Source organism: Arachis duranensis, chromosome 10, assembly GCF_000817695.3.
Source record: "Arachis duranensis cultivar V14167 chromosome 10, aradu.V14167.gnm2.J7QH, whole genome shotgun sequence".
Classification (NCBI taxonomy): Eukaryota; Viridiplantae; Streptophyta; class Magnoliopsida; order Fabales; family Fabaceae; genus Arachis; species Arachis duranensis.
The window spans coordinates 14,808,306-14,820,348 of record NC_029781.3 but is presented as its reverse complement, the minus strand read 5'-3'; the positions used below and the strand labels follow the sequence as shown (position 1 = coordinate 14,820,348).

Sequence of the window (12,043 nt, the reverse complement as noted above, 5' to 3'; positions counted from 1 at the left end):
TAGTGAAATATATACTATTTTGAATATAACAATAAAGTTGAAGGAATCTTATGTTAGCGAATATATATATTATTATGACTGCTACTAACTATAAATTGTTCTATATATTTCGGTTTACTATATTTATGATAATTTTTTTCTCAAATACTTTATGGTTATATTTATGATAATTTTCTTCTCAAATACTTTAATAATACTATATGAAGTAAGATGAAGGAATGTAATAAAAAAACTTTAATTACTCGTTACTTAAATTTAAGTAGTATTTTCAAGTCATTTTCTCTTAATGAAAACGTTGATTTATACTATTTTTTAAAGATATTTCACTTTCTTTAAATATATTAAAAATATTAAATACCGTAGCTTTAATTTTGTAGCTATCCAAAATATATGAATAATAATTAGAACCTTTGTTCTTATTTAGGCCTAGTTTATTTAAATAGCTTAATTAAGTTTCTTTTGAAAAAATAGCTTAAACAATAAATGACTATATTAAAAGTAGCTTATAAATAAGTTATTTTGTGTTTGGGTTTTTACTTCTAAAAGTTCTTGTTTTAAAAGAAATATGATAAAAAGTAGTAGTATTATAAGAGAAATCATTTTTTTAACTTCTCTATAAACTCCTAAATAACTTCTTAGAAAGCTGCAATTTGGTTTTGAAAATTGTACCAGACATTAATACTATTATTTTTTCATAAGTCAAAAGCTCAAAAAAAATTACTTTTAAAACTTTTCAAACAGACCCTTAGTCTATATCCATTTACTTTTGGTTAACGAAATTACTAATACTCACAAAATTTTAGTCCTAATACATATTTACTGATTTGTGATGGAAGTTATAGGATCCATAATTTGGTAGAATAAGGCCCAAAAGTTAATTAGTGTGTGTTTGGATTTCAGTTTGCAAACGAGAGTTTGCATAGAAGTGATTTTGCAAACTTGTTTTTGATGAAAAGTAAGTTTGTGTTGACGTGATTTATGTTTGGGTTATACTATTCAAAATCACTTTTAGATGAAAAATTACTAAAAGAGACATCAATTAAAATAATTTTTTATATTATTCTATTATTTTACTTTAAATATTTGAATAGATCTTATTAATTCATTTTATAATAAAGTTAATATTTACTTACTAAATTAAAGTAACATATAAAAATTGACAAAATATATTTTAATACATAAAAACACTAATAAATATTAAATTAAAAGATAAAACACTAATGAAAATACATAAAAAATAGTATCGTATACAAAATTAGTACATAAGAACACTATTATTTCTACTGCATGTAATTAATAATTTGATCTCTAATCGAGTCTCGAACACGATCCATTTCTACAGAAGAGCTAATGGTTAGAGTTTGATCTGAGCTTTCACCAACATAACTATTATCTTCTCCATCAAGAATGTTTGCATGTTCATATTGATTAAACTCAGTATCTGTTTCAGAATGTCTGCTAATAAAATTATGAATAGCCATTGTTGCACACACTATCTGCACTTGAGTTTCAATTTTGAACTTGGGCATGTGTCGCAAGATAGCAAATCTATTTTTTCACACTCCAAAAGTCCTTTCTATTGTGCATCTTAAGCTTGAGTGATAATAATTAAACACTTCATTATGATTTGTAAATCCATAAGAACGCCTAAAATTTGCAAGATGATAGCGCTCACATTTATATGGACCAATATATCCTTTCGGTGTTGGATAACCGGCATCTACCAAATAATATTTACCTAATGAGGAATAAAATTAGTTACATGATAATCAAGTAAATATAGTTTATTTGTAAAAAATGATAAAAATTAACCTGGAGGAGGATGCGGAAAATTCATGGTAGGAGCTGTAATAGCATTATCAAATACACGAGCATCATACGCAGTGCCTTTCCATCCAGGTAAAGCAAAAATAAAGCACATGTCCCAATCACATACAGCCATTTATTCTATGTTGGATACCCCTTTCTTCCAATAAATTTGGGTTGATCACTTGGGCTAACCACACATGAGATATAAGTATCATCAATTACTCCTATAGCATCTTTAAAAAATGGCCAATATCGTTGGTCATTTTTTATTTTGCTATGAACATTTTGAAACTTTGGATCCGATGGCTTAATATATTTAATAGATAATCTAAAGCAAGCAACCAATACCTTATGAAAATGTCTACTTACTTACTGTCTCTCCAGAATGTTGAAACCTTTCTTGTATCATCCTATTACCCACTCCATGACCAACCGTATTTAAGAATATAGCAACCATTTCCTGAACTCCCATTTGTCTTGTAGGTTTTAATCCTTGTTCAATTAATTCATCACAAAATTGAAAAAAAAACATATTTTTCCATCCGAAACATTTCATAACAACGAATGTCATGACCACCTAAAATTTCTTGCACCCATAAATAACCTGTTTGTTCACTAGTTCTGCATGGTTTTTTGCACAAATAATTGACTGCATATTGACCAATTAATGCAGAAATATTTTCAATTTTATCTGTTTCTTCTTTTATAATGGAAAGTAATTTTGATTCTTCATGTTGTTTTTCATATTCTTCAAGTAAATACTCCATGTTCATTCCAAATTAATTAACAAAAAATAAGTCCTACGTAAAAATATAAATAAATTCTTATCGATACCAAACTAAGAAGTAAATTATATATAATAAGAACAATAATTAAGTACCACAAACATTATATTATAAAATGCTAAATAAGTAACACATAAAATTTTCAATTGTCTTATCCTAGCATAACAAAAAATTCATGGACAAATTAAAATGGAGTACAATAATAACTAAATTAGTTTTGCATGAAAATCAGAAGAAAAAAAATTAATTTTGCATGAATGGTAGTGGATTATATGCTGCATGTTTGAGCCAATCCAACAATCTTTGCTCATATCCTTTTAAAGATACAAACATTTCTCTAGCAGGTTTAAATATCATTAGTTGACAACAACGACTATGAAAATCGGGATTACTAGTGATCATTTTCATCTTTTGAATCTCAGCCATTACTTCCCCAATAGATGCACCGGGTACTAGAAATGTGGACACAATAGTTGAGCGTGATTCAGATGCAGAGGCAATTCTACTTATTGCATCTGCAATTTGCTTTGAGACAGAGACTTTAAAATTTTTCTTCTTTTTTGTTGTTTCACAAACCACATCTCGCTTTCTTTTTTCCGTACTCTTTTGACTATTATTTTCTTGAGAAGAGCTAAGATTTATGTGTTGAAATTCAGAACTAACTCCCACACTAGCACCAATACCTTCTTCACTATCTCCAGAATCTTCTTTTATATCAACGTGACCTTCTTCAAAGTATGGTCGATATCTATCACCATCTTCTTCTATGCTACTTGGTAACATCCCAGATGAGGAAGCCCAAGCAAATTTGCCATCGGCCATAACATCTTTAAATAATATAGTTAACTCATCTTTAAAAGGAAGTCCTTTATTTCTGAATTTTCCATATAAGGGATTTTTCTGCATGTGTACAACTAATCAACACAAGACTTATTACCAAAATTAAAGTTAAAATTTTTACTTTAATAATAAGTTACTACGTACCAATTGTTTTCTATCCCACCATTCATTTGGTGCATCAACGGTATGTTTAGTATAATCCCATCCTAAACCCGTTTCTTTGCCAAAAAATTTGTACTATGCTGACCATTCCTTCTTAAGATTGTCCCATTTATTTTTTAACTGAATCTTATCATATTGTTTTCTAGTTTTTTCATTAAATTAAGACAAAGCATCCTTCCAACCTTTTTTTGTAAGAGTGGTTCCATTACGTTGCTGTTTAGCAACTTGATCTAAACATACTTGAATAAATTGTTTAGTAGTCTCCATGTCCCATGCTGCTTTTGTCTTTGGAGATTCATTGTTATTCATTATTCTATTAAAAAAATATAAATTATATATAATACCTTATGAAAATGTCTACTTACTGTCTTTCCAGAATGTTGAAACCTTTCTTGTATCATCCTATTACCCACTCCATGACCAACCGTATTTAAGAACATAGCAACCATTTCCTGAACTCCCATTTGTCTTGTAGGTTTTAATCCTTGTTCAATTAATTCATCACAACATTGAAAAAAAAACATATTTTTCTATCCGAAACATTTCATAACAACGAATGTCATGACCACCTAAAATTTCTTGCACCCATAAATAACCTGTTTGTTCACTAGTTCTGCATGGTTTTTTGCACAAATAATTGACTGCATATTAACCAATTAATGCAGAAATATTTTCAATTTCATCTATTTCTTCTTCTATAATGGAAAGTAATTTTGATTTTTCATGTTGTTCTTTTTCATATTCTTTAAGCAAATATTCCATGTTCATTCCAAATTAATTAACAAAAAATAAGTCCTACATAAAAATATAAATAAATTCTTATCAATACCAAGCTAAGAAATAAATTATAATGTCAAACAAAAAGAAAAGATTTTATAATGTCAAACAAAAAGAAAAGATTTTATAATTTATTTTAGTTCTGTGAGTACTCTTTAATTTAATATATTTTGGACTATAAATTTTTATTATTTATGACTCTTTTATTACTTATAATTGCTATATAATAAAAACAAATAAAGTACAATAAAAATAAAAGACAAAAACAAAAAAAATTATACAAACATAGTATATAATAATTACAACCAACAATATATATCATATGAACAAAAAAATTATAATAAAAAGTAAATAAAATTTATATGAATATAATCAAATAAAAAAATAAAAAATTTTATACATAACATAAATATAGTACAATAAAGGATAAAAAAATAATTATATAAACAAAACATAATAAAAATTAATAAAAATAAAATTTATATTAACAATAGTTGTCATATAAATAAAAAAATAAAAATATAACAATAGAAAATTAAAAAAATAACATCAGAACACTAAAAAAATAATACGAAAAATATTTATCATATAAATAAAAATACAATAAAAAACATAAAAATTAAAATATGAAAGAAAGAACTAAAAAATATTAAAAAGAAAATTAAAATCTTTACCTTAGCAGTGATGGAAACAAATCTGAAAGAGTTTGATAAAAAAAATTTTGTAACGAAGAACATAGAAAGAACTACTACTGTGTGAAATTATGTGGTTACGGACATCCTTTTTATAGAAGAAAGGAAGGGTACAGTTGGTAGATATGAAATAAATTTGTTACCTAACTCTTCCAATGGTCATTAATTTTTTCAACGTGACGCAGAAGCTTGAATTTTTAGCTTCTCGTGAACGTACGTTCACAGGTGAAAGCAATTCTGGGTTAGGGGTTTCAAAAAATTGCCAAACATAACAATGTGGCATTCAAGACGTTCAAACGAGCTTTTTTGTTCTTCAACGTGAACCCCAAACACACCCTTAGTGGTTGACGTAGGCCATCAAGAAATCTATGCACGCAGTAGTTGGTTTCATCAATCTTAGTGACCTTTTTTGTATTCAGCCCAATAAGAACATCTCACCAAAAAATTATGGGCTTCAAGACGGTTGATTTTAGTCTATCCTAAGTAAAAAAACACATGTCGGGTGCAATTCAAGAAAAAACAATTCAATCTGACAAAAAAAAGCAATTCAAAACAGTAAACAACACAACCACATATCATCCAAACACATATACGTACAAAGTCTCATCTTAGAGCATCTGATTTCATGTTTCACAAATGACATTAATGAATAAGAACTATATAGTATATACTAATCCCAAACAATATAGATTGAAAAATACTAAAAAAAAGTATAATGATTCGGATTCAATTTACAGTATTTTATATAGTGTTTAGCAAACAAATTCTTTTTAAAAATGACCTTTAGATCTATTACTATAATATCAGTATCTCAATCAAAAACTTTCGTAAAATATAAAAAACCAAACCTTTTCAGATACTGCAAGCACAGTGCATATATTTTGTACAAGTATCAAACGAATCATACTCTAGCTAACTACTAAATGGTTACTTTATATTAAATCAAATAGCAAAGTACAAAAACATAACAAACCTTTATATTAGTTTCCATAATAGTTGATGAAGCACTATTGTAGGATGTATGAGAGAAGGGTGCTTTATTAGATATATTCATGTGAGCATTGAGCACTATCAGCCAGAAAATGGACATTAACCTTGTTATACCAAACATCAGAGGCAACATTGAGTACATGTTGCAACGAGTAGAATGGAAAAGTATAAGCCATCTCCTTAGCGAATTGAATTTGATGCTTCCACAACATACAAGAAAGTCTCTCTCTTTCGTAGAGGATTTACTGCAATATTGTAGGACTTGAGGTAATAATGTATCACCATGCTGAGATAAAATTGTCATCTTGTATCACCTAAATAGTAAGAAATTTATTATGATTAAAAAATATAATTAAGCAAATATTGATGATGAAGAAAATATTTGCTTCGATTACATGAATATATCACTAAGTTGGCAAAGATTCAAAATATTGGATAAATAATTATTAGCATAATTACAGTAATCTTATTGTTTTTAGATCTTAGAATTTTGAAGAAGAGATAGTTTAATGTAATGTGAATTCTTCAAATTCAATTTCATCAACATCGATTGAGAAAAGCTCAACATTATTCTTAGAGGGAGATCATGATAAGAATAATAGTAATAAAAAATATTAGAGTGCCAATATTGTTATAAGGAATTCACAAATTCACAAGCAGTATTATGGGGATACTAAAATGCACACAAGAAAGAGAGAACAAAAAAGAAATTACAACCTCAAGAAACAAATGCTACCACCATCAACCACTACCTTTTATAGGAAGCAAGTTACAATATTAATAATTGGTTCTATAATCCTTCTTCCTTTAATAAATAATGATCAAGATGACGATGAAGATGTTGGTCTTGTTAATGTTTTTAAAATGGTATGTTCCTAATTCTCATGATCAACAAGAAAATTAGCGTATATTCAATTTCTCCATTGTTGGTTCTGATCATCATCATCATCATCATGAACTTGTAAAAGGTTTGGACCTCCAATTGGGCCTTAAGTTGGAGTCAAATACAAGAACCTTTATCTAGAGGACATAGAATTACTTTAGACTTGTCAAAAAAATTATGTAGATCTATTAGTTTGGGGTATTTTTTGCTGTGATTTTAATCTAACACTATAAGAAAAATACTGAATACCATTAAATTTAGTAACGGACATTATCGACAAATTTTCCAACAGCTATGAGTGAAAATTCGTTCCTCAAATAAGTTACCGTCGGATTTAAAATTTTGTAACTAAATCCGATATAAATAGAGGCACAAAAATTAATTTTATTAGTGGTAAATTTAGCGTCAGATTTTTTGTCAACAAATTTTTATGGTAACAAGGTTTAGCGAAATATGGTGTTTAGGCAACGACAAACACCTTTTCGTCGAATTTTTCCGTTAGTAAATTCGACGATGAATTTAGGATAAAATTCAAATGCGAAACCCTTCCCCCATACTTCTAGAAATACTCCCTCTCTCTCTCGTCTCCCATTCACACATCTATTTGCCGTTGCTCCATTGAAGCTGCCATCGTTGCCACCACCTGGAGCTACCGCCGTTGCATGTTGTCGTCACTACTATTGGAACTATCGTCACTGCCATCGTTGTAGGTGTTCGTTGCCATCGTAGGTCGTCACTTTGTCGCCATCACTGCTGTTACTTGTTACCATCACGCTTCAACCATCCTGCAGCCACCATCAGAGGTAATTTTCTTATAGTTTTTGTATTTTTTCATATTTTTTGTTTAGGATTTTGTTAGGTGTTTTATTAAATTATTGATTAAACTTTTTAATGAAGTGTGTGATTAGAGTTTGTTATATTTACTTATTGTAATTAGAACTTAAATAATGTTAGGTTAAGTTAGGTAGGGTGAAATTAAGAGTGCTTGAGCTGTTAGAAGATTTTTTTGACTTTAGAGAATGAATTTCTTTCAATTTACATTAAATGTATATCGTCTATTTCTGGTATGTCTACTGTTAATTTGGTAAAATTAGAATTTGGTTTTAATTAATTGCAATGTTGAGTTTTACTTATTCCTCCCAAATTAATTTTTAAATTAGTTTTACCTTGTGAGTTTAGTAAGTTATCTTTTTTATTAGGACGATGTTATGTTTTTTGAGATTAGTTAGAGTTTGCTTATTTCGTAGTTTGTACAGTCATATTTCAGGTTAGTTTTCTATCTCTAAATATAATGAACTATTTAAGTTTTACGCCAGACATAATTTTCTTCGAATAGAGTTTTAGGACGAAAGTGGGAGAAGGTTGCTTAGTGGCACCTTCTCAAAACCCTTATTTGCTAAAAAATTGTGGAGTAATAAGAGATTGCACACTAGAACGGCTAGGAATTGATGTTTTCTTGAATGCGTGATTGTTTCAATTAATGCTTGCAACTGTTTCCTATGTGAAAATTTCATGATTTTTTTTGTTTCTTAGGCAGCTTCAGTAGATGATGCAGGACATACGTGAGAAGCACGACCACCTCACTATTTGGCTCCGCCTAGACATTAAGAAGACATTGTATGTCTATTGGAGCTAATGAGTGGTTCAAGCATCACCATCTCACAAACAAAATAACAGGGAATTAACTAGGTCGTCAAAGTATACTGGCGGGTTAGCGACTTTTATGAAGCCAAAGATCAGGCTGGTATGTAACATGAATTTGTTCGATCTTTTGTCTTTGACATATAATGTCAGTATTACTTGATTTAACATATTCTTTCAATATGTGTAGTTTAAGTCGTTGGATCGTGATGCGATAATGGCGAAACCTTCAAGTATACTCACACCTTGAAAGAAAACAAGGAGAGATTTGCTTATCAGCAGTTTACGGATCATCATGTGAGTAAACATTATGTGATATAAAACGTATGAAGAGAAATTAAAGTTAATGAAGGAATATTCCATTATTCATTATTATTGGTATGATTCATGACTAATCTTACAAAACAAGAACGATTTTTCAAAAGCTTCATGGTGTTAGAAGTATTGAAAGATCAAAAATGAAAATTTAGCATAAGTTATGAATACCACTAACAAATTCACCTATGAATTGAATGAATTATGACTCATCTTACACTTATCTTCTGACAAAAATTATATAGAATAGAAACTTTCTTTATACGTGACTTTGCATCCTCTAACAACTCAAACTACAACAAATTGAGTTGACATCACACTTTTAAGTAATAGATATATACACATAATGAGTCTGAACTTAAGGAATTTAGTGTAGCAATATATAGATATTTTTCAATTTATACAAATGCAAGAAGTGCAACAATCATTCGAAGGATTTATTAAAATTATATTTGACGGTTACAAAGAGTCACTATACTGAAAAGGGAGTGAGATATACCATGACACAATAAGACCTCAATCACACGCAGCAAGAACACAACAAAGGAAAATTCAACAATTAAGCAAGGAATAATATGGCTCTTTCTAACAACCTTTCCACTAATATGAGCTAATACTCAACAACCTAACAATAACAAATGAAGGCAAAATCTATTCTATATAACTCAGGAACAAAAATAAAAAAAGATGAAAAAATATAAGAAAAAAATAAAGTAAAATTCAAGAAGAAATTGTAGTTGTAAAATATAAACAAAAATAATAATCACAAGAATTGAAAGATGATAACAAAAAAAGAGCAATTAGGTTTTACTTGAAAAAGGATTCTCCCAACTCTCTGGCCTTGTAATTTTCTACTGCACTAAACAAATTAGGAAAAATATTTAAACAAAAAATTTACCAAATTAGAAAGGAAATATTTGAATAAAAATTAGAAAAAATGATGGGAACCACTACAAGAAAAAATGATGAGTACCGACGGATTTATCATCAAATTTATCATCGGACATTAGCGCTGGGTTTACCGGCGGATTTGGACATAAATTTGTCAGGTAAAAAACTTACCATCGGATTATAACATCCAACAGTAAATTTGCCAGTAATATTTGGAGAGAAAAAGTAATTGGCACGAGCATTACCATCGGATTTATAGGCGGATAAATTCGACGGTACCCTAAATTACTGAAACATTGCATTTGGAGCACTGTGAGGCTTTACCAATAGATTTTTATGCCGATAAATCCGACGGTAATGTCTTTTTAAATTTGAACCACGAAGCCCCTTCTCCTTCATTTTGAATCATCTCTCTCTCTCATCACTCTCTCTAACCCTCTCATCTCTCAATATTTTGTTGCAAATTTGAATTTTATAAGATTTTATAAAATTTTAATTTGATTAATTCTAAGTAAAGAATTAGTTTCAAAAAGTTTTAATTTGAATTTAATTCGTATGCTCTTTGCAGACATGATGACAAGCAGAGGTGTCACGAATCGACCTCGTGGTCGTGGTAGAGGGAGGGTGTCTACTAGTACCCCTGGGACTTCTCGGTCATCGTCCTCTACTTTGCCTATCCCTAAGACATCATAGGCAATGGGTGCACAGGATCAGTCATTCATCATGGTCACTAACTCCAACTATGTGGCTTCTTCTGCTACGCACCTTCACAACCAGGAAGTTATTTGGCTGCTTCACTAGAGTAGATTCCTCCACCACCTCTGTCTGCTCAATATCCCACTGTTTCGATGAGAACGATGCCTCTAGCAATAGACACCGTGGTGCCAGAATCTTTTCACGGATCCCAACTAGATGACCCTGCACTAGCTCCTACCGTACGGATGACTATTTGGCCTGATGGTTTGACAGTGTGAGTACTATTTTACGTCATACTATTTTAGTTAGTCAGTTTAATTTAGTTACACTCAATTTTCTAGTTTTAGTGGATTTATGTTGTTAAGATAAGTTAGATTTAGGTTAGTGGATTTAAGTTAAGATATTTCATTTTATATGCATGCTACCTAATTGTTGATGGATATTGCTGCTTAAGTCATATAATTCCATGTTGGTTTGTTTGTTTATTGTTTAGGGTTTATTGTTGACGGATAGAGTTTGTGGTGCATTCTGTTTATAGATTACTTCAAATAATTTTTTAGTAAACTACTAATCTTAAGTTTTCCATTGATACATTTGCGTCAAATAACAATGCGTGTACATAGGAGTGTACTAATGTCATTAAGCTGATGTACGACCACTCGTGATGTTCTAGAAGTGGGTAGTAAAAACTTTACATATCCAAACCTTACTTAGTTCATATCTTCTATTTTATTTAACTATGTATTTAATTTTGATTAACTAGTGCTAAATATTCTTTGTACAGAAAATATTTATATGTGACAAAACGCACGATGTCATGATCAGGAAGATCTTCGACCATCGGATGGCTAGGCGACTATAGCAGATGATGGAGGACGTACGTGAGCGGCGTGACCACCCCTATTTGGCTCCGTCCAGACCTTAAGAACGAAGGCATTGTATGTCCATTAAGAGACTGATGAGAGGTTCAAGTGTCGTCATCTCACAAATAGAGCTAATAGAGTATCGGCCAGGTCGTCGAAGTATACTGGTGGGTCAGTGATTTTTATGAAGACAAAGGTCAGGTTAGTATGTAATTTGTTTCAATTTGTTATTACCTACATTTTGTTTTTGAAATATAATATCATTATAACTTGATTTGACATGTTGTTTCAACCTATGTAGTCTAAGTCATTGAGTCGTGATGCGACGATTGCAGAGATCTTCAAGTATACACATACCTTGAAGGAGAACAAGAAGAGATTTGCTTATCAGCGGGATACAGATCATTATGTCAGTAAACATCATAGAGTATAAAGTTTAATTTTTAATTAATTACAGTCCTAATCATAACATGTGCTACACAGAAGTCCTATACACAGAGAGTGGCGGCGACCACAACCCAGCAATCTCAGCAAATTGGAGATGATGACAACAACTCCGCTGCAGTTGAAGTCAATCTTGACATGGTTTGGTTTGAGACTGCATCTAAGCTATACAAGAACCACATCTGTGGGTTGAGATTGTTCTTCACTGACAACCTCTTCACCTCCACACTAAGACATTCATCCGCCTCTGCCACC

The 12,043-nt window shown here is 30.3% G+C and overlaps 2 protein-coding genes across 2 annotated transcripts; both read right to left on the bottom strand.

The window, feature by feature from the left end:
• Positions 1–1,280: 1,280 nt before the first annotated feature.
• Positions 1,281–1,942, bottom strand: LOC110276775 (uncharacterized). The gene is made up of 3 exons (XM_021133889.1): positions 1,813–1,942; positions 1,676–1,738; positions 1,281–1,441 (listed from the first exon to the last, which is right to left on the bottom strand). Exons 1-3 carry the CDS (start codon positions 1,940–1,942, stop codon positions 1,281–1,283), a joined length of 354 nt encoding a protein of 117 aa, XP_020989548.1.
• An 895-nt stretch (positions 1,943–2,837) lies between these two features.
• LOC107469225 (uncharacterized) lies at positions 2,838–4,060 on the bottom strand. The gene is made up of 2 exons (XM_021133888.2): positions 3,962–4,060; positions 2,838–3,494 (listed from the first exon to the last, which is right to left on the bottom strand). The coding sequence occupies exons 1-2, from the start codon at positions 4,058–4,060 to the stop codon at positions 2,838–2,840; spliced, it is 756 nt and encodes a 251-aa protein (XP_020989547.2).
• Positions 4,061–12,043: the final 7,983 nt, after the last annotated feature.